Consider the following 26,243-nt stretch of genomic DNA (forward strand, 5'->3'; position numbering starts at 1 on the left):
ATAATAAACCATCCAATTCTATTTTATGTATTTTCTGAGCATTACACACGCCAGGAGAATTATCCTAACTTCTATCGAATTTGGCGGATATAAAAATTATAATACACTTATTATATAATTCGTGTATACTTAAAAGAAAAAAAAAACTAATCACATAACAAATATAATACTTGCTCTGTAATTAATTCAATCGGGTCGAAAATAAATATTTTGGGACATGCAAGTTTCGTTTTCTTTTTCTCTTCCTTCATTTCTGAGAATTATAATGAACAAGTTTAATACTAACAAATTCTGACATCAAATGTCAGACTCCATGATATGCGTTGTTATACATCAATGAGGGGTTTACTATCAAGGAATTGAAGCATAAGATTACAACCAGAAATAGTTCAACTATATTGAAACATAGACGTCCCGATTGGGTAAAGAACGAAAATTTGAATTAAATAATTATTGAATCCTTAAAAAGAATAATATATATGAAAGTATACATAATATAATTAATAATGTACGGAGAGATCTCAGAAAAAAAATATGATAAATCAAAATAAAAATGCGTGAAATATAGGGTGTTAGAGCCCATATGAAAGAACGACTGGCAATTATGAGCTGCCTTCCCATAATGTGCTCTCCACTGACTTGGAATCCATACGATTATATTGACCTGTCATTGGATAAGAAAAGAAACTAATAAGATTTCTCTTCTGCATATAAGAATTCTAACTTTTTCTTTTGCATGGCAAATTAAACAAACACCAGATCCATATTTCTTTCTCATTTGATTGTGTAGTCTTGAAAAGGGGGAATTGTATTTGTGATTTTGTTTTGTAAGGCCACTAACTTTTGGTCCAATTAATTATGGATATATCTCGTTAATGGTCCGTGATTTATAAAATAAAAAGACACATTAAACACACAGCTGTTAACGTTTCAGCCTTCTTGGTAATACGGCCACGTGTTTAAAACATGTCTTTCCTTCAAAATACTAATAAAATCTAATAAAATAAATAAAAAGTGAGATTCTTTTATAGGGCAAAACGCAAACAACCCTCTTCTAATATTGCAAATGAGCAAATTTATCCCTTTATGAAAAAAATAACAATTTATCTCCCTATATTTTAAAAACTATAACAATTTACCCCCTTGTGTTTTTCAGATGAAACAATTCACCTCTTTAAACAGGGAGGTAAATTACTTCATTTTTTTAAAAAACACAAAAGGTAAATTGCTATTATTTTTTCATAGGGAGTAATTTACTCATTTATAATATCACATAAAAGTAAATTGCATTAAGCTCTTTTTTTTATGACTTATAGAATCATTAAAAAGAATGTTATAAGTAACGGGATGAAAAATATACCGAACTTAAAATATGCGACAAAAAATACTAATTCCCCTCTAAAAAAGATTTGCCTCATTTTTTCCCTTTAAAACCAAATAAAGGGATTGCCCCCATGTAGTTGGAATTCTCTTCCAAACATCCAGGACTCAGAGAAATGGAGGAGAAAAAACCTTAACCATATTTATATACCTGAAGTAAGAAAGTACTGTTGGCTGAAGCTATTAGCTAAGTGGTGCTGAGGAAGAATTAGGGCAGAACCATTTGCTCTTTCTGCCCTCAGTTTTTCAGTATCTTGAATATGATGTGAAGAATAGGCGTAAGGGCAAAAATCTACCCCGTTGTTACCATTGCTATGAAAATTATTGGTGGTATTATTATTGTTGCTTATTCCTTCATCATTAATGCTCATAACTTTGTTATTGTTCCACCCCATCAGCTCTTGTGCTGCTGCTTTATACACTAAGCTCCCTTGAGCTTGGACTTGGTGAAATTGCTGGTATTGGCTTTTGTACAACCTCAGCTCCTCACACAATCTTCGGTACTCTCCGTAGGGGCCAAGCACAGGATCTTTCTGCCGGCATAAGGCTTCCCAGACGAGGGAATCCACGGCTCTTTTTCGATCTTCTTCCTTGAGGTTTATGATGATCTTTGTGAGGTTGCTGACGCCAAACACCTTGTGCACGGCTTGGAACTCGCGGGTTTTCTCCACCGGGAAGAAGGGGGCTAATATGCACTTCTCAGTGCACTTCTTTCGTTGGTGTTTGCATGACGCGCATGCAGACGTGCAATTCATTCGTTGCATCTCTATATCTAACTCCAATTAATCAAAGGATCGATGCATATATGTTGACTCTTTTTTAATACAATTTCATTGCAAAAGAAGGGCTGGTTTAATAAGGGTCATATATATATATATATATACATATATATAAAACAAGAAACCAACTAGTTTTTATACAGTTGGTTTTGGAAAAGAATGAAAAGCTTGCCTACAAAGATTAAGATCCAAGCACAAGTACCCAATAAATTGTTTAATATAGAGCATGGAAAGATGGTCGTACGTCTCTGGAACTAAACTTCTTTTTTATGTATAGTTTTGATTGAGTTTTAGGTAGCTCACATGAAGAGCAAGTATTTAAAATAATTACTAATTAAGAGTTATAACTAGCTAGAGAGAGGGTAAAAAAATGACTTGAAACTTGAATCCAGATCAATCAGTCCATGCTTTCTACACATATATGTATATAATTTTCAAAGAGTTCCAATATACTATGAAACGAAATGATTATTTTGGGAGAATTACACTTTTCCCTCAAACTTTATCACTAATTCAATTTTGATTGTCAAATAAAGGATAAATTACATTTTTGGTCCCATAAGTGGACCCGATTCCAATTTTAGTCCCATATTAAGGGCAATTCGCACATTTGGTCCCGTATGTGGATTTTTTTTTCAATTTCAGTACCAGATGGGGATTTCCATTAAAAGTTATTGGCAGCTGTTGAAATCCATCTGCTGCTGTTAAATATGGAGGGAAAGTATAGAGAATTGGAGGGAAGAGAGAAATGAAGAAATAGGACTTAAATAGAAGAAAGAGGGTATAATGTAACTTCCCACCAAGTTGCTGATTTTTCCTCCAATTCTCCATGCTTTCCCTCCATTTAACAGCAACAGACGGATTTCAGCAGTTGCTGTTAACTTCTAATGAAAATCCCCATCTAGTACTGAAATTGAAAAAAAAATCCACATACGGGACCAAATGTGCGAATTGCCCTTAATATGGGACTGAAATTGGAATCGGGTCCACTTATGGGACCAAAAATGTAATTTACCCTCAAATAAATAAAGGTGACACTTTTGGTACTTAAATGATCAATGGTGATTGGGAGGGTTGCATTGCTTCCTATTATGGAATAATTTGGTATTGCCCTTTCAACTACTTTGTTATTTATTTTGTTGCATTATTGTACTTATAAATTAGTTTCACGACTTAGGTTGCACTAATGTATTTGCAGATGGTGTTGACAGTACAGATCAAGAAAAATAAGATTTGCAACAGGAGCCGAGAAGAACAAGAATTTGACAATTTGAGGATCTAAATCGTTAGATCTGATTGTTTTTTAGACCAAAATCCAATTAGTAGTAAAATTAAGGATGAAAATTATAATTCACCCAAATGATCTTCTGAACTTGTATATACACTACGATGAAATAGAAGATTAGTGACAAAAAGTACCAAGTGATAATTTTAATATTTTCATTAATTATATATATATAGTGACAAGACTGTTTATTTTGTCACAATAAGAAATTTTATGATTTCAATAATCATCATTATTTTAAAAATTATTATTAATATGAATTAATGACAAAAAATGTGCACAAAATTGTCACTAAATATAATTAGTGACTCATGTATAGTAACGATTTAATGACAATAAATAATAGTTGTCAGTTAGATGTGTTACTAATTGTATATAGTGACAATTTTTTACATATTTTTTGTCACTAATAATTATATAGTGGCAAGATAAAAATTATTGTCACTTAATATATATTATTAATGATAATTTTAAAATTATCACTTAATTGTCACTAATATCATATTTACTTATTTATTAAATATGCAATATATAGTTTTGAATGTTTTCATATATTAGATATTCAATAAATACTTATTATTTATAAAATTATGAGTATTAAAAATATAGAACAAATATTAACAAAATATTACATATATTGTTATATAATATTTTATACTTGTAGTAAATATTTAATAAAATAGATATAAGCATGTATTTGCCTTATGTTATACTCAATAAAATGCTAAAAAATTTAAATTATCAATGTTATACAGTTATAACATTTACTTAAATATTTTATTATTAATATTTATTCCATTCAATGTATTCAAACAAAATATATAATTTTTGTGATTTTAAATCTTGCAAATATTAGTTTTATTAAATTTTATTTAGCAATATAAAAAAATAATGTATTCCCAATCTATTGGGAATAATTAAAAGGCTTAACTATATTTTTGGTTCCATAACTTGGATAATTTAATATTTTCGTCCTTTAACTTTTTAAATTAGTATTTTGATCTTGCACCGTTTTAATTTTTACGATATCAATCCTTATGTTCACTGGAATTCAATTCCACCAGTAAGAAGGGTGAAGTCTGGCGAGATAAAAGATAAAAATTGCAAAAAGTGAAAAAGATGGAGGACTGAAATACTATTTTAAAAAAGTTAAAAAACAAAAATGTTGGTAGAAACGGGCCAATGCGTAGGAACAAAAGCTCTAATTTTAAAATATCACATGACAGGTATATGTATATTTTTGACGAGAAGTGTGAGCTTCGGCAAAAAAAGGATTAAAATAACAAAAACCCAAAAAGATGCATGATCAAAATGCCACTTTAGAAAGTTAAAGCACTAGAAGAATTATAACATTTAACTATGATTAATTACCACAGTTAACAAAAAATAGTTGTAGCAAATAGTTACTGACCACGACTCGCAATGATTGTTTGGTCTGAATTATGTCCAACAAAGTTTGTCTCCTCTTTACACTATCATTCCAGCTGTGGTTTTGTAGAAGGCTTCTACTAAGAGACTTTTATTTCCTCTTCGTAATCTAAGAATCATCCATCGTAAGTACTCTCCTTCTCGATCCAATTGCGGAAGGCCCAATTTAGATTTTCTACTCTGAGTTTGAATACTTTGAACCTCTTAAATATTTCAATCTCGTACTTCTCAAATACACATAACTAAATCGTGATAGAACACTGGTATAGATTACATAGTAGAAAATAATCTTGGACTTGAGTACTTTATGGCCCAAAACATTCGTGTGGATAAAATCCAATGAACCCTTGGCGAGGCTAATTTGTCATACAAAAGCCATTGATCAATCTTATTTTCATAGAAATAAGATTCACCTGTATCCCAACCTTCTAATCCCATCTCCAAAAACGAGACTTTGCCATGTGTTTATGTTTATTTTTTATTTCTTCAGTTTTTTCTTTTATGTTGAATGTCCATAATCCAGTCATGCCTACAACTCTTGCTCAACCCTTTGTGATGAGAATAGATATTTCACAATCTATTTTCAAGTAAAATAGTTATTGTACTTTTCAACATACCCCTGTTGTTTCCAAGCTTCATGTGTCCTGCCTATACTTAGACAATTATTTCCTGTTACCAAAACTGGACATCTCTTACAATCACATTGCTAATGTGTGTTGCAGGCTCGACATCTAATATCCATAAATCAATTTTTCAACATTTCAAGATTTTAGATCGACTACAAGACACTTATTGCATTGTCTCTTTTGCAAAGTATTCGTTTGATGGAAGTTAAAAACTCATCACAACTTCGATTATTTTTCTATGCTCTTTAAGTAACTTTTACATAATGATGTTACCTTAACATCATGCCTTCCAATCCAGCAATTGGTAGGTTGGGCCATTTTAGAGAAACCCTTTCCTAAGGGTGAGTATTCTTTGAAATCTAAAATAATTTTAGAACTCCAAGCCCAACTAAAGTTCATCTTGCTAATTGGGAATGATGTCAAGATCGATGTTGGGTGACACCAAAATATGATTATTCATAAAATTCTCCATGAAAGACTTGGGTGATGCTTTACATCCCAGGCATCAAGATATTCTAGGACAAATATAAAAGGTTGCTAGGAGTGACTTAAACATTGTATGTTGAGAAAGTTTTGAAGAGATTGAAGATGAAAAACTCCAAAAGAGGGTTCCTTCCTATGATGCATGGATTTTACGCTGTCCAAGACTCAATCTCCTGAGACTGTTGAGGACATTAGAAAGATATTTGACATCCCCTATGCGTCTGGAGTAGGCAGGATATAGTATGTTGTCCGGTGTACGAGAGCTGATGTCGAGTTTGCTTTAAGCATAATGAGCATACGTGCTAGTGAAGCACACTGGATCGTAATCAAGACCATTCTTAAGTACCCGAGAAGAACTAACAATATGTTTCAGAAGCTACTAAGGAAGCTGTTTGGATCAAGATTGCATCCAAGAGTTGGGTATGGTGCCTAGTATTGACGAGCCAGTGGTTATCTTCTGTCATAACAACGGGGTGATAGCAAAAATGATGAAATTGAGATCTCATCATAAATTCAAGCACATTCTTAGATGCTACAATATATCTACTAGGAGCGATGGTAGTAAGGAGGTGACATACGGATGGACCGTGTCACATCGGTAGAAAAACACAACAGCTTCGCTGACCAAGTCGGTGTCATGAATCACTCATGCCTGCTATCTTAAGAAGATGGGCCTGAGGTTCATGTGTGAATTGGCTTTGGGTCAAGTGAGATATTGTTAGAATAGGTGACTAGAAAACCTATTATATTGGTGTTATATAATTGATTTAAGCAATTTTGATCCTAATATAATATTGAATCACAAAAAAGTTATATAATATGGCACCGTTTCATTGTATTAACTTCTTATGTAAATTCTTTGCTGTTTTACATCATTAAAACGCCCAAAAACCAAATTAGCAATCAAGGCAGTTAGGTTATGCATTGGATGACAACTCTAAAACGTTCTAAGTAAAGAACCTCGAGACTGAATATTGAAGTGTTCTATTGAGTCTTGCACTAACTGTTGCATTCATTAGATGACTGTTATGTTTCATCAACGTGAGATGTGAGACGTCTATGCAATTTCCTTGGGTAGTTGACATGGATGTGAAGCTAATTGAATTTATTCGCGAGCCTTGAGGAACTTTCATATGGAAACCTTTGAGGCTTGATTAGTATGAGTTACATTCCTCGGCTCAAATAGTACAGGATTTTGTGGCAGCCACATATGTTTGACGTATATATCTTGGATCTAGCAAGAGATGACCGTGTATAATTTGATCATTATAAGCTTTGTCTAATATAGTTAGAGCACATAGTGAGGACAGTGGATTCCCAAAGAGAATCCATCACCTGTCAGTATATGACAGTCAGATCTTCTATGTGCTATGGAACGCATTTAAGCTCTCTGAGTCTGTGACCACAGTAAGTGATCGAGTTTGAGATGGTCTCCTATGTCAATCAATGGAGTAAACATGTTAAGAGTTTTGAGCATAGTTGTCTAACCCAATTCCATGCCCTAAACTTAGACCAAAATATAACTAATGTAATGACCATACCTGTATGGTATTCAGGAGCCTAAATGTTCATGCCAACATTTCAACCAATCTCTAATTCCATGGAGCGTTGCTTGGCAGCACACATGGTGCCGGGTGCTTTTAGATTAATAGTTAAATCAGGCGCAATTAATTAAATTGAATTTAATTAATCAATTGCGCCATACACAAACCTAAGTCCAGTTGAGAATGAGCCTAAAGAGTATACATAGATCGCATCAGAAGCATTGAAATTAATTTTGAATCAATTTCAAAAGAAACGAGAATAAATCATTGGATCATTTAATGGGATAATATGTTTGATGGATGTTCCAAAGTTTAATTAATTGAGAAGAACTAACAATTTAAACTTGTCAACTGAGAACAAGATACATACAATTTTACCATCCATGTTATCACCTGATGACAAAATAAACTCGACCACATTCTTATCTATAAACATATATGGATAAACAATCAACAATATCTAAAAGCAGATGAGCCTTCAAAATTTTCATCTCTGAAATCCAAACTTGACATTCTGTATAAACTTTTTGTCATTCTTCTTTTCAGTTTCTAAATTCTCAAACCAAACAACATATTTCACTAAACTGCTGTCTCACAAAAAAGCTCCATTGATCAGTTTGATATATATCATCATCCATGCTGAGCAAAAACAGCATGGACATTCTCAAGACTTTCTTTTAATTCTATTTCATGTATTTGCTATTCCACACAAATAGACTAATTTGTTCAAGGAATGAACTGTTGTTCAACATCAGGATAACCCTCCTTTCTCTCATACTCTTCCATGGAATCAAACTCGTATTTTGACTTGTCGTTATTACCGTAGTAATCGCCTTCCTCGTTCTTGTTTTGCCTCACTGATCCGTACCCTTTTGGACCATCGTTTTCGGGCTCTACGTTGTTGTCGTAGAACTCACCATTGTTTACGAATCTGGTGTCACTCATTCCCTGTGGCTGATCACTCTTGTAATAATAGCCGTTGGTGTTATAACCTTTGTGATTTGACGTCCAGAAGCCATTGTTGTTACTCAAACTATTGGAGTAGCCATTGCTGTAAATGTTGGATTCCCTCTTACCGGGAGTTTCAATGCTGAATTCTTCATCAGAAAATTCCTCCTCTTCATTATCGACGACGGTGGTCTCTGCGGAAGTGAAGTCACCAGTGCCCTTGGCATACACTACAAAAGAGAGAGAATATTATGAACAAAAAATTAAGTAACTATATTAAAATTATTTCTTGTTAATTATATGTTAAGTGACAAAAAAAATTGTTTTACCATTATAATGACGATGTTGAAATGCTCTTATTAGCTAGAGATAATGTTTAATTTGCACAAAGATTATCAGTAACTAGTAATAATGAGGAAATTATATTTTTTAGTCCCCTATATAAGACATGGGGTTTAATATTTTTAGTTCTGTATTTTATAAATTTTTAAAATGGTCCTAAAATTGAGAAAAATTAAACATACTTAGTTCTATGTTTTACGACATTTTCAATATGGTCTCAAAAGTGGAAAAAGTCAATACATTTAGTCCCATAGATCCCATAAAACAGATAATTGAATGTTTCGAGCTTTTTCAATTCAGAATTATTGAGAACAAAATATGTTGAGTTTTTCAAACTTTTGGATCATTTTGAAAATCTCATAAAGTAGAAGATTAATATGTTAAATTCCCTATCCAATAAAACTAAAATTATAATTTTGCCTGTAATACTTTTTGAAAAGTTATGTATATAGTTATTATATATAATTAGTGCACATGTACAACTAGCACTAATGATAAAAAAAAAAAAATACAATTGTCACTATATCTATGGCTATTAATTAGTCAACTTAAATTTATTACTGATTAATAATAATTTAATTTTAAATTTTTTACTTAATATTTTATCAGTAATATAATATATGTAAAGATAGAGGTGATAACACGTACTTTCACTCTCAAGTGGAGCTGGTGGGTAGCCGAAACTAGGCTCCAGGGGTGCCTGGTCAGGAGCTGGGGCTGGGACATAGTCGGCCACAAGGGGCGATGAGGCTGGGACGTCGCTTATCTGGCTAGTGACGGGAGCTGGAGCTGGACTCGAAGATGGCAAAGAGACATCACAAGGGGCGGCTGGGACGTCGCTTATCTGGCTAGTGACGGGAGCTGGAGCTGGACTCGAAGATGGCAAAGAGACATCTTGCTCTGGTACTGTACCAGGCACTGCTACGTAATTGTTGTTGGTACTTTTGCTAAGGTGAACATATTTGGCAAAGAACTTGCTCTCTCTGGCTTCAGTCTGGCACAACCCTATGAACAAAAGGCAAAAAAGTAGCTTGGCAAGTGAGGGCATTGCAAAGATAGAAGAGCAAGAAAAGGAGTAGGAGTGTATGTTAGGGTTTTAGTCACCACATATATATATGAAGTCCTTATATATATAATATATATGGGCATGAAACCTTCAATCTTGGCTTCGGCAGCGCAATGTCATGCGGTGATGGGGGGATTGGAAGAAATGTGGGGTGTGAAATCAGACACTTTGTTATAAAGGTGGCATGTGAGAGTAATCAAGATGTCTAACTAAATGAGCACCTAACTTGCACCCCTCATGGGACATGGTACTTAATCGAGATAAGATATTAGAATAAATTTCACTTATTTTTATTTAAAAAAATACAAATACCGTTTATTATAGCGTCTGTCTAATAATGAGCCATTTTCGTTATGTTTCCATCTAATTTTTATGCTTAACTAACAAAAATATTTTTTGCATTATATATAAAAAATTGTATACTTTTTAGAATTTTTTCAAATATTTTTATGAACTGATATTCCCTGTGGAATATTTACTTTTACCCACCCTCAAATTTTTTTACACTTTTTCAATTTTTATTCTAAAATTTCAGCAAGGGTAAAATAGAAATATCCACTTCACTATTTAGGGAATATATGATTATTTTCTATTTGAATGGGATATTTTTAATTTTTCATAACATTTACACCCCTCAATATTTGTAATTAATACAAAATATGTGAGATCATAACATTTACACCCCTCAATATTTTAAAATATTACAATTTCCTCCAAATGGCATTTTGAAAGTTTGTCAAATCATAGTCAAATTTTTTATTTTGGGTATTTTAAAAACAATATGTGATAAATTCACCAGACCATACGGTGGTAAATGTAAGGTGGGACAAACCTTAAGGAGGGTAAATATAATTTTTAATCTAACAGGAATAAATTTATAATTATGTCAAACCTTAGAGAGTGTTGATGTAATTTACCCTATTATTTCTTTATAAGAATATTATATATTTACAATAATATATACTATTATATATATTGAATATAAAATAATATTTATTCTTATAAATCAATAAAAAACGCATTCAAACCTTAAGGAGAGTAAATATAATTTTTAATCTAATAGGAATGAATTTATAATTATGTCAAACCTTAGGGAGTATTGATGTAATTTACCCTATTATTTCTTTATAAAAATATTATATATTATATACAATAATATATACTATTATATATATTGAAATATAAAATAATATTTATTCTTATAAATCAATAAAAATCGCATTCAAAACACGTGTAATATATCTTCCCATTTAAAGAGATAAATTGTCTTAATTAACAAAATAGAGAGGTAATTAAGTTTTTTTGGGGGTTTAATACGCGTTGTTCCCTAAATTAAGCTTGATATATATACTTTTAAACTAACAAATGTAACACTTATTCTGTATAAGTATAATTTTGGACAATATTGTCCTTATGTATATATATATATATTTAGTTCAAAAGAATTCTTTTTCTAATAATTTTGAATTTTAAGTTTAATTAATTTTTTTAAATTAAAAAATATTTTAATAATAATAAAATAAAATATAATTAGTAAGTTAAATATTTCAAAATTTATGACATTTTACAAACTCAAAGTTAAGCAATGAATCAGTACAATAAATACACAAAAAATTTAACATTTATATTTTATTAATTTGGTAATAAAATGAAGTTATTAACTATTTGATTTTTTAGAAAAAAATAAGTAATTACACATCCATTTTTTACATATATATATTTTTTAAAAAATATGATAAAATATATGTATTCATTTTTGTGCTAAAAATGTCTAATGTTTGGTTAAGCATATATAGTCAAATTTTTTTCCAATGTATTTAAGAGTTGTTTGGATATTAAATTATCGTGTATCTATTATATATGTACATATATTAACTTATTACTACACTTTTACTTTATATTCTTCACTTATTAAATTATTTTTTCAGTTATAAAATAATTTAGTGATGATTTCATGTGTAAAGTGCTAAAAATATATGGAGAATAATATAATTATTCAAGGCATAAGGGGCAATTTTATCCAACAAGGAGTTTAAGTGTTACATTTATTAGTTTAGGGGGTAGATGTTACATCAAGAATAATTTAAGGGGTCAAACTATATTTAACTCTATTTATTTTATAGGGAGAATTTTGAACATACCCTATATTACATGGAGTAGCTTGCATTTTTTTCATTATCTATACTGTTATAAAATAAAACCCATTGATCCTACCAATTTTTTACTGTCCCATTTTGCCCTTCCATTCATTTTATTCTTTCAGAAAAATAATCCATAACAGTAATTTTAATATTTTTTAATTATTTTATAATTATTTTATCCCATCCATATATATATATATTTTAATCACCTCACTACATTTTGTGTCTTTCTATAATTATTTTTTTAATCTCACATTATAATTTTTTGTACGTTTGTGAGAATCGCATGCAATAATACTTAGTTAATATAAACGCCTAGATATTGAATTAATATATCATATACTTATGGTCAAACAGTCAAATTTCGTATAAGTATAAAGGGTCAATATTTGGAACAAAATAAAAACCAAGCTAAAAACAGAATGTGGAAGTAGTCGAGTTCTTGATTAAAGGTTCCTGAAGGCGAGCTGTTCTTTTTTTTCTTGGAAAACTTGTAAATTTGATTTTATAATTTTAGATCACTAGTAATTTTTAGTGTTGTAATTTATTTTATTTATACATTTAGCCCATTATTTTGACGAATTTAATTTTAAACATCTCATATTTGCTCATCTTTTGGCGAATTCAGTCATGTGTAGATAATTTTGATCCTTACGACGTATAGTTACAGAATAAAAAATAATAATTTATTACAGTGTGAAGAGGATCAAAATGATCAATACATGACTAAATTTATAAAAATATAATTAAATATGAAATATTTAGGATTAAATTCGTTAAAAAAGGACTAAATATGTAAATTTAATAAAATTACAAAAATTAAAAGTTCCAACCACCTTAAACTCACTCGACCAAAAATATAATTTTGCTTTTCTTTTTATTTTATGTCATTTATAATTTCACATGTGGGGTAAATTAAAGCTATTAACCTTAACAAAAGTACGTATACCGACAAAAAAAAATTTAATTGTTGAAAAAACAAAATATATTAAAAAAAGGCTAAAAGGAAAATATTAGAAGCATAGAATATGGCGTGCAATTGATTTTAGTCAAAGAAGGCGTACGTTTTTTGAAATAGTAATAGTCAATTTCGGAAAGCAAGAAATTAAAGCAAGTAGGTCCACTTTTATATAAATATTTTTTTTGCCTTTGGGTTAGTTTAGATTCTGATGAAAAAAAAAAAAAAGAATTATTACCCTAATTAGGGGCGTAAATCGCGCTTGACAATAATAATTGACGAATGTTTAATTGGGAAACTGTTGGAGAGTGGAGAAGGACACAGGAGAAAAGGGGTATGAGTGCATGGCCGTTAGTTGTCAATTACGGATACAATGGTTGTTGGTCGTGATTTTTATGAGAGCGGTCAAAATATTTATTATAATTAGAAGTTATGATAAATATTTTTATTATGACTTTTAGGTGTAAAAAATAATTTATTCATGATGGAAAAATTAGCTTTTTGCATCACTTTTATCTGATTATGATAAATAATAGTTATATACCGTGATTTTTAGCTATAGTTGTTAATGTTATCACTCACGGTAATTTTTCTTGTGCGTGAAACACGCTAATAAATTGTTTGAATGGAATCTATGGTACTAGCGTGTAATTTATACTCTTATCAAGAATTCTCCAATTTAAATTTATAGATAGTTTATATTCATAACAAGGATTATTTATTTGAATTTGACACATAGTTTATACTTGTCTCAGGAACTCTCGAATTTGTTGATAGTTTATACTCATATCACGGATTTATGGGGTTGTCATCTAGTTTATACTCGTGTTAAAGAGTTTTCATTTGAATTTGAGTTTGGTAGATAATTTATGCTCGTATCGATGAGTCTTTTATAGAATTTCAATTTAAAAATTTAGATAGTTTTAACTCATATTTATGAGTATTATAGACAATTCAGAGTCTTATCAAGAAGCATTTGAAAATTAATTTGAAGAAATTAAAAATTGAATTTCCAACTGACCATATTATAGTCTTTCGGGGAGGACTAGAACACCTTAATTATCTAAAAGGTACGAGTTTTTAAGTCTGACTAGTGAATTGAGTTGTGGTCCGAAGACATAAGGAAATGATGTAGGATATTGATCGGATGAATGGCTTGGAGCCATAAGATTCGAGATGGAGTTCAAGCTAGGTTTGAAACTTCCTGAATCTAGAATATTAATTTTTGACGATGACATACAGGGTTTGGCTATGTCAAAGACGACCTTGACTCTTGTATATACAAAAAGGTTAATGGAAGTTCAATTGTGTTCCTAGTGTTTTATGTGAATGACATCTTACTCATTTGGAATTGGAATTGGATTCCTAACAATAGGGATAAGCTGTCCATAACTCAGTCATCGTAAATTGATGAGGAGCTCGGTTAGACGTTTGATATCCCTTATACCACTGCTATAGACAATATAGGTATGTTATTCGGTACCTTAGGCTTGATGTTGTGTATGCTTTAAGTATAACAATAAATAACGGGCGTATACTAGGGAGCCATTGTACTGTTGCCAAGATTATTTTTTAGTACCTGAATAAGTATTAAAGAAATGTTCTTGATGCACTCTTATGGAGAGTTGATTCTAGAGGGCTATGACGATACAACATGCTATGGCACAAGCTTAAAGGGCCCATCATCTCATCACAAATCTAAAAAAAAAAATTAGATACCACCATATGCTTAGAGTGATGATAGAAAAAGGTGACGTGCAATTAGAACACATAACTTATGTAGAAAATTATAGTAAACTAGTGAAACAGAGCCGGTATCGTAGATTGCTCATACTTAAATAGGTTTGAGGGATATGGGTGATTAGGAGTAGGTCAAATGGGAGATTGTTAGAATAGGTGATCAGAAAGCTAATTGAATTGGCAATTTTGGGAACTATTGAACATTTTTTACTAATGTTAATATTAACTTAATGAATACAGTAAGCGTTCTTTTGTGGCATTATGTATTTGTTGTACTTACGTGTTATGTTAAGGTGTTTTAACGTTACAACAGATGCATATAAACCAGTTGGATAAGCCATGCAGTTGGGTTGTGCATTGGATGACAACTATATATATGATTCCAACTTATGATTATGATCAGAAATATTTTAAGTTGATAAGAACCTTGAGACTGGACATTAAGAATACAGACTTGCACTAAATACTGCATTCATTTAATGAATCCAGTGTTTCCTCAGCGACATCGTGAGATGTCTATGCAATGTTAGTGGGTTACTTAACAAAGGTTGTCAGTTGATTGAACTGACTTATGGGAATCGTCATATGGAAGTCTGGGGGCTTGGTTCATATGACTGAAACTTCAGGCTCATATAGCATGAGATTAGTTCTCGGATTTCAAGAATCATGTCACTCACATGCATATGATGATTGTATTTTGGATCTGACAAGAGTAGATATCTTCAATGTGATCGTCATAAACCTTGTCTTGTGTAGTTGGAGTATGTAGTGAATATTGTGGATTTCAAGATAGAATTTGTCCCCTGTTAGTATATGACGGATATATATCCTATGTACTGTAAAATGGTTTAAGATCTTTAAGTCTATGGCCATAATGATTGGTCGAATAGAAAATGATTCCTATCTTGACCAATAGAGTGAATGCATCTCGAGCATTAAGTGTAGATGCCTAGTTCAGGATAGGAATCGATGCCAAATTCCATACCCTAGTCTAAGGTCGGAAGACGGTCGATGAAAGAACTATACTTGTTGGAACTCGAGAGCATAAATGTTCACGTTGATATTCACCTAATCTCTAGTGTTATAAACCGTTGCTAGACAACCATTCATGTGCCGTGCATTTTTATTAATAATTAAATAAAATAATTAATTAAATTAGATTTAATTAATCCATCGTATTGGACACAAGCCCAAATCTAGTTGAGAATGAACCTAAAGAGTCACACACAAATTATTATGGAATTAGTAGAATTGATTTAAAATTAATTCTAAAAGAAATAAATTAATTTAATTTGATTAAATTAATTCAAAGAGAATATAAAGGACTGGTTATTTATTTGGGAAAATTTATTTGATTGATAACCAAGGAATTAATGAACTTTGCACTTAGCACTTTTAAAATCAAATGGATTAATTTATTGATTTTAATTTAATTAATTGATTCGATCAATAAAATAGTGTTTGTGCTCCTATTTATTTAATTAGATTAAATAAACTTTGGATATTAATTAGATTTAAAATGAATTAAATTAATTTGAAACCTGTATATCTTTGATTGGAATTGATTTAATTTGATTGAATTAAAATCGATCCTTGATTTGAAATCCAAGCCCAAAATTGAGTGGAAATTTGAGAAGGATTTTCAACTCCTACATATGAAGATTATGACTAAATTGTGCATAATGTGTACATGTGGTGTGTATAATGATTGTTGTAGAAATAATTTGAAATTCATCCCACAAAACACAATGTATACTGAAACCACATTTTCCCTTCACTTGCTACTAACGCACGGCCAACACCTTTCTCTTTAGAGAAATTCCAAAAATCCCACTCATTCTCCTCTTTTATTGTTTTTATTGAATTGGATTCAAATTAAAAGTTTAAATTTTATTTACTAAATAGAGTTAGAGTTTATTTTAAAGTGTAGTGTGGATAAATTAAAAGAGTTCTAATTTGGATTTTAAAGTAAATGAAAAATAACGCTTGTTGCCGTTCTATATAAAAATATGAAAATGTAAAATTTCGATTAAGAATTCTTATATCTTTTTATTTTCTCCTCTAGCCACTGATGCGAGCATCTTTTATTTGCTTTAATGATACATTTGTACATAGTAAATGCTCGGGAGTTCAAGGGGATTGAAACCGATGGTAATTTTCTTTTTATTTTATGCTTTTGCCGTGTTCATGGGCCATATTAATTCTATCACTCCACCTCTGGAAAGTCTTTCCGCAATTTTTGATCAAAGAAGAAAGCAGTTTCCTATGTTGATTAAGGGATGACGCCAAAATGGAAATTGATATATAGTTGTCTAGTCCAAAATGAAAATTGATATATAAGTCTATGCACTATACTAAGATCAGGAGATGACAGATGAAAAAATTGTATCTGTATGGTGTCGGAAGCCTACAAATGCAATCATATTCACCTATTTTTTAAATTCATAGAACGTTGTTAGACGGCCACACATAGTGACTGATACTGTTGGATTAAATATTAATCAAGAGTGATTAATTAAATATAATTTAATTAATATAGTGTAAATCTTTTGTCAATTAAATTGTATAATAACACAAGTCTTAGCCTTGGTAAGAATGAACATATGTAGAGTCACAAACAAATCCTACCAAAGTAGAATTTAATTGGTGAATTAAATGTAGAAGACATAAATTGATTTGAAGTGTTCAAATTAATTTTTGCCATTTAATAATGTGATTATTAAATAGCAGAGCCCATGTGATAGAAAATTCAAGATTTACTTAATAAAATTAATTAAATTTTGGGCCTTAAGTCAATAAAATTAATATGAGTCATTTAATTAGACCGAATTAGATAATTAATATGATTAGTTTCTTGAGTTTGAGGTTAATTTATTTAATGTGATTAAGAGGGTATTTAGCTAAGCTTATAAGCTTCTTAAAATATCTTATAAGATGTTTGAGAGCTTATAAGCTCAAAAAAAGTGTTTGACTAATTTTTTTTATAAAAGAGCTTATAAGATCTCAAAATAAGTTATTTTGGATCTTATAAACTCTTTAAAAAAAAAATAAAGATCTTATAAATTATATAAAATTAATGTGTCAAAAGACTAAAATATCCCCGCTCGTACACTTACATACTCTCTCTCTCACACACACACACACACACTCTAGGGTTTAATTTTTCTAATATTTAAAAGAGAAAAAACACTTTATTATTTAATAATAAATTATTATAGTTAAATAAAAATAAGATAGGTGTTGGTATTATATTTACTAAAAAATATAAAATTCAAGACATTATAAATTATCCGACTAGAAATAATCATTGCATTCAAAAATATCAATTATATATTTATATTAATATTCGACTAGCATGAATCTACATTCACATTATTTTTATTCAAAAGTTTAGATAATAATTCATCTTTTTTTTTATTATAAAATTTTTATCTGAAATCAAACTAACGTATACTATTTATAAAAACGTTTTTAAAAGTTCAAAGCACAATATGCCAAGAAATAAAGCATTACTTGATTCTAATGGTATACACGTCCATTTTAGTCATCTTACCAATTAAAAACCTTATTATCTTCCAACTCCAATAAAAAAAAAAAAAAAGTCTTATTACGCTAAACACCTTGATATTTCATTTTACCCAAACACTTTAAAAATTTATTTTTGAAATAAAATCCAACATTTTATAAGCTCTTAAAACATCTTATAAAATGCAGAAACTTATAAAATATTTCAAAAAAATTTAGCCGAACACCCTTTAAATAAATTTTAATTGATCATTAAATTAATTTAATTAATTTCGGCCTAATTAGAGTTGTGAGCTTGAATTATTTAACATATTGAAGCCCCGGTCTAATTCTATTCAAGCCCTAGTCCACCTATGACCAAGTCAAGAATTTTAGGTGAGCAGAGATAATGAAAAAGGTACAGCTTCCCTTGACTTGAAGTAGTTGACCGAGTTTGGAGTCCACCTCTCCATGCAAAGGAGATTAAACAGACAAAACTCAAATTCACTTCTTCACTAGCCATTTGAACCAGAAATTGCCATGAAAAAAAGGGGTGAACAGCAATTTGTCGTGTCACGTGATCTTATAAATGAGTAAATTACTCTTCATAAAAATAAAATATCAATTTATCCTGTCACGTGATCTTATATGCATCTAAGTTTGGAATTAATGGGACTTGCGATGTGCAGATATCGTAATCCAGAAGTGAACTAAAACTTTTGTGTTATATATTAGAACTGTTATGTTCCAGAATTAGGCATGGTTTTTTTCAAATTCAATGTAGGCACGATCAAATATTAAAACTCATTCTCAATACTGTATTTTTCTCTAGTTTTCTTTTGGCTTCAAATTATAATTGTCTGGAACTCCATAGGAACGGTCAAATATTAACAACCATGCCTAATTCTGAATTTTCCTCCACTTTTCTTCTAGCGCCAATTTATATTTTGCTGGAAACACTCAATTTATTTTGACAATTCTTATATGTTCAAATTCCCTCTTATTTCCATTTAGATTGTTGTAATAGTTTCAGGCACGGGTTTATGTATTTGATCTTTCCTATTTGAGTTAAACAATTTTAGTCAACAATAAGGAACACTTACTTCTGGAACGGTTTTGTATGTGGACCGTGCCTATTTGTAACTTACTTAGGCACGATTAAACATTTAAAAAAATTTAATCGTTAGTTTTTACATGGAAAATTTAGAAATTATATTTACAGATGTACAGAAATTTCACTCATAATTATTGTTTTCATCAATCTCGTAATCATCGTCGAAGCTATCTTTGTCAGAATTGTCATCAGATTCACCATCGGTCGAGTGGGATGTGTCTGCCCCTTGTTGATTAGCAACGTGAAGGTCAACAACTGATTGTATACCATTTGGGTCATGCAGGTCATAAATATGATTGTCCGTCATGACATGTGGAGTAGATATTGCCTCCTCTTTTTGAAATGTAATTTCAATCCATCGAGAGTCGTTAATCACTCTTCTGGCTTTTGTCTGCAAACAACCATCGAATCCACTTTGTTTTTCTTCATGCTAGGATACTTCGTGTAGTGTATTTGTACTGCTTGTTGTGCCAGAATGAATAGTTCGTTCTTTTGGTATATCTTCTTGAAGTTTACATCAACGAGGTGATAATGAGGATGCACCTTCATACCTCTCACGAGATCGATCCAATGGCATTTGAACAAAATGATCTGCATATTTGGAATAAATGGATAATCTAACTGAATTACCTCTTCAAGAATTCTGTAGAAGTCACTGTTTGTGTCTGTGTATGATGAGAATTTGACACACACCCCCAAAGTTCATCGTTGACTTGCCGTCATTGTGACATTCAGTGTGGAAAATGTAACCATTCACAAAGTAGCATGGGAATGTTGTGACCTTAGTTGTAGGATCCCAATAATGCAACTTCAATAACTCGTTGTCTGTGTAATTCAATTTGTGATTTCACCTGTATTGCACATATTAGAAAAACCATATATCAATATATGGCAATTATGACACATTTCATAAGACATAATTCATAAGGCATAACTTACATGACGTTTGAATCTTGAATTGAGTGGCTACTAGCCCCTCTATATTGGGGTCCTTGTGGTGCTTGTAAAGTTCATTAATAAAGGATATGTATGATTGTAAAAATAGAATTCTATCAATACATAGCTTGAAACTCCAAAAATAAGAATGTGAATAAACTATATTGGTATCTTTGCATTTACTCGTAGTATAGGGCGACTACCTTACAATTACATAAGATGTATGTTTCAATGATGTGACGTTCTAGTCCGCTGAGCCACCTTTTCTTTAGGGCACTACTTGCTCGGCCAGGGTAGTTGAAATGTGGCTCAAAGTAGTGAGAAGTGAATAGACCGTTTTCTTCAACAAGGTATGCTTCTACAATTGACGCCGCAACGTCTGTTTCATTTTTCACCTTCATTTTCAAGTTTTGAAGAAATCTAAAAACTTAATATTTATTAGAAAACATAGGACATCAAAACTATTTCAAAAAATTAGAGTAACTTGTATACTTACCTCTCAAATGGGTACATCCATCTGTATTGTACCAGCCCTCCCATGCACGCTTCATATAGTAGGTGACTAATTAGGTGCTCCATCGAATCAAAGAAAGCTGGTGGAACTATTTTCTAGAGGTTGCACAAAATAGTAGCCACACTAGCTTCCAATTCTTGTATGTTATTCAAATCTAGTGTCGTCGAACATAAAATTTTGAAGAGAAGGTTGACCTCTGTCAACACACTCCACACAGACCTCTGTCAAAATTCACTAAATTTGTTAATATTACTTAAAAAATCAGTCAAATTCATATTTAACACCGATTGACTTTTTACTGATTTTATTCCAGGTCAGATAAATATTTTTATGACCAAATTACTCTTATACATCTTCACACGTTAATGCATATGATGAAGTATATCTTCACTAATTTAGTCAGAAAAAATATGTTTTTCATGTAAGAAGTCAGTAATAAGTCAATAGTGGGTGAACATCATTTTTTATTCAATTTTTTTTGTTAATATCAACAAATTCAGTAAATTTTAACTAACGGATAAATTTATTTATTAAATGAAACAAATTTCAAGTAGTAGAAGGAAATTTTCAAATCACAAAAACTCTGCCTATAATCATCCAAACATCAAAAACAGGGTGTAATTATCCCAAGGACATAATTCCAAATCAATCGATAGTCTGAAATCAATTTGTGACTCGGAGAGAAATGTTAATTACAAGAACAGATACACAACTCTTTCATACCGTAACGAGGTGAGGAAAAAACAAAGTATGCAATATACGGCCCAATTTACAAATAGAGAGAAAAATGTTAGGTGACTGTCCCTCTACAGCCACCACATCTCCACACCTTCCCCAAAGAAACAAACACACCAACAATGGGAAAAATGGAAACAATCCATAACTGTAAATCAACAAATTATTCTTTTATTTGAAAAGAAATCTTAATTTATCTTTTTATATTTTTTAATATATAGTAATTTATCTTCTTATATTTTTTAAAATAATACAATTTATTTGCTTAAACTGAGAGATAAATTACTTTATTTTAAAAAATATAAAAAAATATATTACTTTTTTTTCCCCATAAAAAGGCAATTTGCTCGTTGTATCATTTATACTGTATAAAAAAGAAAGACCCTCCACACTTACTAATAACATCATTACACCAATTTTTTGCGACAACTTATAAGATAAATAGTTTATTTAATAACATCACCAATTTTTTGCGACAACTTATAAGATAAATAGTTTATTTAATTTTTCAAATTTTATATTACTTGGTAATTGGTTGTTCTTTTCTTTTTTTTTTTGTTTAATGTAATTATTAGTTTATATATTTTATTTTATATAATATATTTTAAAATATAAAATATTATTTATTATATGCACTTAAGAACAACGAACCATGATTCGTTTCTAATAATACAAGGTAAATGAGAACCCCATGAACAACAAACAATTACCAAAACGCAAAAATGCATTTATAGCAACAAGTACTTAATGTGCATAGAGATTAATACAGTCAGATAAGCTCTTTGGATACAGTAATATAGCTCAACAAAGAGCCTACAAGATTCTACTCATTCATTTTTGCCTACCCAAATTCCAGTTTTGCTCAAAATCAACAAAGCCAGTGTGAGTTGGAGGCGACAGATGAAAGGATATATACCAAAACCCCAAGAAAAACAGCTCCTAAACACAATAGTTAGGGTAAATTACACACAAAAAAGCATGAAAATTCATCAACAAAAAGCTGATCTCTTGCTTTGTTCTACTCAAAATCAACGAGCCCACCACTTTCCCTGTTCTTTCTGACGAGCGCAAAGTATCCAAGAACAGCGCAAACCGCAGCCACAACGTTCCCTTCTTTGATCAAGACCTTGACCACGAACCCAGTAATCTCGGCCGTCAATTTCTTCCCCTCCAGAACCAGTGTCTTTCTGGGCTTCCCGCAGAAAGTCAAGAGAACAAGCACGGTTATCCAAGTCACGAGGGTGGCAGGAACGGCCACCGCCAGCGCCGCCACCATCGAAAGGACGCCGAAAGACACGCCCAGAAGAACTGATGCGTACAACGCCGGCCACCTAGATGAGGAGGAGGCGGAGGATTCAAATTCGTACCACAAGAGGACGGATTTGAGGAGGTTCCATGAAAGGGAAAGGAGAATCGTGTAGACAGAGACGAAGAGGCAGACCCAAGTTCTTCTTTTGCTCATGAGCTTGAGGAGTATCACGGAGCAACTGGAGTTTCCTTGAATGGGTGGGGGTGGAGGTGGGGCTGAGGAGGGTTCCTCTTCCATGGTTGAATCTGATGAATTGAGGGTTTTGATTTTTGAGTTTTGATTTTTCCAATGTTCAATTCTGATGGCTTGGCGTTGATTTTACCTTTTTCCGGAGGGTTTTGCTGTTCTATTCTGCCCTCTTTCCTTTTCCTATTGCATATGTGATGCTTGCTTTTGTATTTGGATTGATTGGTGAGTAGGCTAATCACAGTACTAAATGGGAGTTCAGGCACCCCAAACACTGCACGCGCTTCACTGAGCGTGAATTTGTTTCGTCGACTTGTATTCGTTCAAGTACAACTTCTTTCTGCAATTACAAGAAATAAAATAAATAAATAAACTCTTACTATGAATATCTATGTTTTTATATAATCGACGAACATCCTTTTGATGTCATTAAATTATTTAGTCTCTTAATTTTTTTTAATTATTTTATTTAATTTCAATTTTATTTTTCTCTTCAACTTTTCATTTTCTCTATCTCAATTGCATCTTACTTTTTCTTCTCTAATTTTTTCAATAATGAAATAAGTTTCTTAGATTTTTTAGTATTTTTTATTTATTTAATTAATGTGTATTTTTAAAATAATAACAATTTTTAACATCTATATTAATTGTGCATACATATTTGAATGTGGCACATAAATTAATTTTATATTACTGTGAGGAGCATGACTTTTGGTATTCTAAATTAGTCACGAAATCACTTTTGATACTCCATATTTGACCTCATCATTTTTTATACCAAAAAAATGCGTCCAGTCCAACTTAATGGTCTGACCCACCGAAAGGCTTAATCTGCACAGAAATTTGGAAAGATGAGGCGCGAAACCAAACAGGGCACAAGAGAGAATAGGCTCTCTGGCAGCTAAGTTCCAGGTGTATGGGCTTCTTGGAGATGGACGATATACCTCCTCGACAAAATGGCTTTTGCTTTAGTACTACTGCACGAAAACTATGCCCGTATTTTCTCTCATACCCCGTGGGAGTAAGGACTAGCTTCCCTTTGAAACAAACTTTGCGAAAACGAGACACTTCAGATAGAGTGGTGAAATGGGCTGTGGAGTTGAGTGAATATGATATTTCTTATTTACCTTGATGGCTTTCAGTGCTCAAGCCTTGGCCGATTTTGTTTCCGAAATGACAAACCTCTCTCTCTCTCAGTTTGCCTACCAGGAAGTATGGGTGCTACATGTGGATACCTCGGCTACCTCTCAAGGGAGTGGGCCATAGATAGTTTTCACTTATTCTTAGGGGAGAATATGGAATTCGCCATCAAATTTGATTTCAGAGCCTTGAATAATGAGGTTGGATACGGAACCCTCACAATGGCTTATGAAGCCCTCCCAACTTATAGTCAAGGAGATAGTAGTGTAAGAAGCCAAAAAGATAGCAAGGTGCAATACTTACAACGAATAGAAGAATTAAAAATAAAGTCGAAAACTTCCAGTTTGTACAGGTACCCTAGAAAAAGAATACTAAAGCTAGTAATTTATCTAAGCTAGTGCTAAACAAGATTGCAGAACTAGACGAATTACTATATAACATCTTTTGGGGCCCGAGTGCCTCCTAAAGATTCAAACTATCCTCCCTTTGAGGGATTGGAGAACACATATCCCGTTTTGATCAAATGAGGGGCTCCCCCAGTAGACCATTGGAAGGCGGCTAGGTTCAAGGCTCAAGCAGTCCATTTTCTTACTTTAAAAGAATACCTTTTACAAGAAATCCTTCACATATCGCCTGCTAAGATGTTTGTCACAGAAGAGGGACTACATATATTGAAAGAAATCCATAGTGGATGTTGTGGGGCCAACGTGGGGACTTTAGTCCTACTACCAAACCTTTAAAGACTAGCTACTTTTGACCCACCATGAAACAAGATGCTAAGCAACTAGAAAGCAAATGTGAATGGTGCCAAAGGTACTTCACTCTTGTCCACCAGCCAACAAAACCTCTCACCACCTTACTTTCCTCCTGCTTATTCTTCCAGTAGGGATGGACATAGTAGGGAATTGAGAACACTTTTGCTAGTGGCCATTGACTATTCTACAAAATAGGTGGAACAAGAGCCCCTCGCACGAATCACAAACGAGGGATTATGAAGTTTGAATGGAAAAAAAATCATCTGTTACATTGGGCTCCACAGAGAAATAATTTTAGACAATGGCCGACAATTTTAAGGGCGTAAAATAAAAGATTGGCACAATAGAATATGCATCAAGCAAAGATTCACCTCAGTAGCTCGCCCACAAGCCAACGGACAAGTAGAAGTCACCGATTGCTTGCTAACACAAGGAATTAAGAGGAAGTTGCAATGAATTGACAGGAACTGGGCAGAAGAATTAACCAGTATCCTTTGAGCTTACCGAACTACCTGAAGGGCTTCCATGAGGGAAAGCCCTTTTGCCTTATTATATGGACATAAGCTATCATCACTATAGATATAGGAATGCTCTCTCATCGAATCATACACTACTCAGAAGAAAGTAACCATGACCTCCTCAAGGTAAACTTGCACCTCATTGAAGAACTTTGGGAAAAGACCTTTGTAACACCCCCTAGCGACACTATAGATATATCTCCCCTAAATATCATTTTAAAAGTAAACCCTATTTATACATGTAATTATGCATATAATTTAGTCCCTATGGAATATATATACATGTAATCTTATCATCACCACTAGCGAATTTATCATTTCAATCACGAGATTATGTATGTCTACCAAATATCATAAAACATAACTATTATAATTAGTTTGCATACCATCATTTCTAATTCATATTTGCACACCCCAAAAGGTGATTTCTATTTTTAGTAACGAGTGAGAAAGGAACTGTCTACTGGTCCGATCTGACGGAAATGCAAGGTTTGGACCTAGTCCTCGGTGGGAAAAGATCTATTCCTGAAAATATTAGCAAAGAAGTGAGACTGCAACTTAGTAAGCATATAACCGGCACTATCTACATATGTACATCAAATATCATTTAGACAAGACAAAACGAGCAACATACATAGAATGTAATCAATTTAACTCCAATGTAACTAACTTTATTTCATAACAAGACAATTAATTAAACTCCTATTTTTCTAGTCTGCTTAACAGAAGGTGATATTGTGTTTTTTTCCACCAATTCAACCTCATCGTTCATTACATAAACCACACAGGCTCATCAATCTCATTTTGCATCA

The 26,243-nt window shown here is 31.9% G+C and overlaps 3 protein-coding genes across 3 annotated transcripts; all 3 read right to left on the minus strand.

The window, feature by feature from the left end:
* LOC105177048 (LOB domain-containing protein 2) lies at nucleotides 518-2,247 on the minus strand. Its single transcript, XM_011100072.2, has 2 exons — nucleotides 1,532-2,247; nucleotides 518-664 (listed from the first exon to the last, which is right to left on the minus strand). The coding sequence occupies exons 1-2, from the start codon at nucleotides 2,142-2,144 to the stop codon at nucleotides 603-605; spliced, it is 675 nt and encodes a 224-aa protein (XP_011098374.1). The 5' UTR covers nucleotides 2,145-2,247; the 3' UTR covers nucleotides 518-602.
* LOC105177049 lies at nucleotides 8,020-9,863 on the minus strand. The gene is made up of 2 exons (XM_011100073.2): nucleotides 9,464-9,863; nucleotides 8,020-8,703 (listed from the first exon to the last, which is right to left on the minus strand). The coding sequence occupies exons 1-2, from the start codon at nucleotides 9,861-9,863 to the stop codon at nucleotides 8,252-8,254; spliced, it is 852 nt and encodes a 283-aa protein (XP_011098375.1). The 3' UTR covers nucleotides 8,020-8,251.
* Nucleotides 22,230-23,315, minus strand: LOC105176821. The gene has a single exon (XM_011099740.2). It carries the CDS (start codon nucleotides 23,067-23,069, stop codon nucleotides 22,542-22,544), a length of 528 nt encoding a protein of 175 aa, XP_011098042.1. The 5' UTR covers nucleotides 23,070-23,315; the 3' UTR covers nucleotides 22,230-22,541.

This window comes from Sesamum indicum, linkage group LG14 (assembly GCF_000512975.1).
Source record: "Sesamum indicum cultivar Zhongzhi No. 13 linkage group LG14, S_indicum_v1.0, whole genome shotgun sequence".
NCBI lineage: Eukaryota > Viridiplantae > Streptophyta > Magnoliopsida > Lamiales > Pedaliaceae > Sesamum > Sesamum indicum.

Excerpts from the sequence above, each read along its gene's own strand:
- LOC105177049 (XM_011100073.2), bottom strand. The coding sequence starts at position 9,863 with ATGCCCTCACTTGCCAAGCTACTTTTTTGCCTTTTGTTCATAGGGTTG. Across the intron at positions 8,704-9,463 it reads AGCTCCACTTGAGAGTGAAA|TGTATGCCAAGGGCACTGGT; the intron begins GTACGTGTTATC and ends TCTCTTTTGTAG.
- LOC105177048 (XM_011100072.2), bottom strand. The coding sequence starts at position 2,144 with ATGCAACGAATGAATTGCACGTCTGCATGCGCGTCATGCAAACACCAA. Across the intron at positions 665-1,531 it reads ACAGTACTTTCTTACTTCAG|GTCAATATAATCGTATGGAT; the intron begins GTATATAAATAT and ends ATCCAATGACAG.
- LOC105176821 (XM_011099740.2), bottom strand. The coding sequence starts at position 23,069 with ATGGAAGAGGAACCCTCCTCAGCCCCACCTCCACCCCCACCCATTCAA.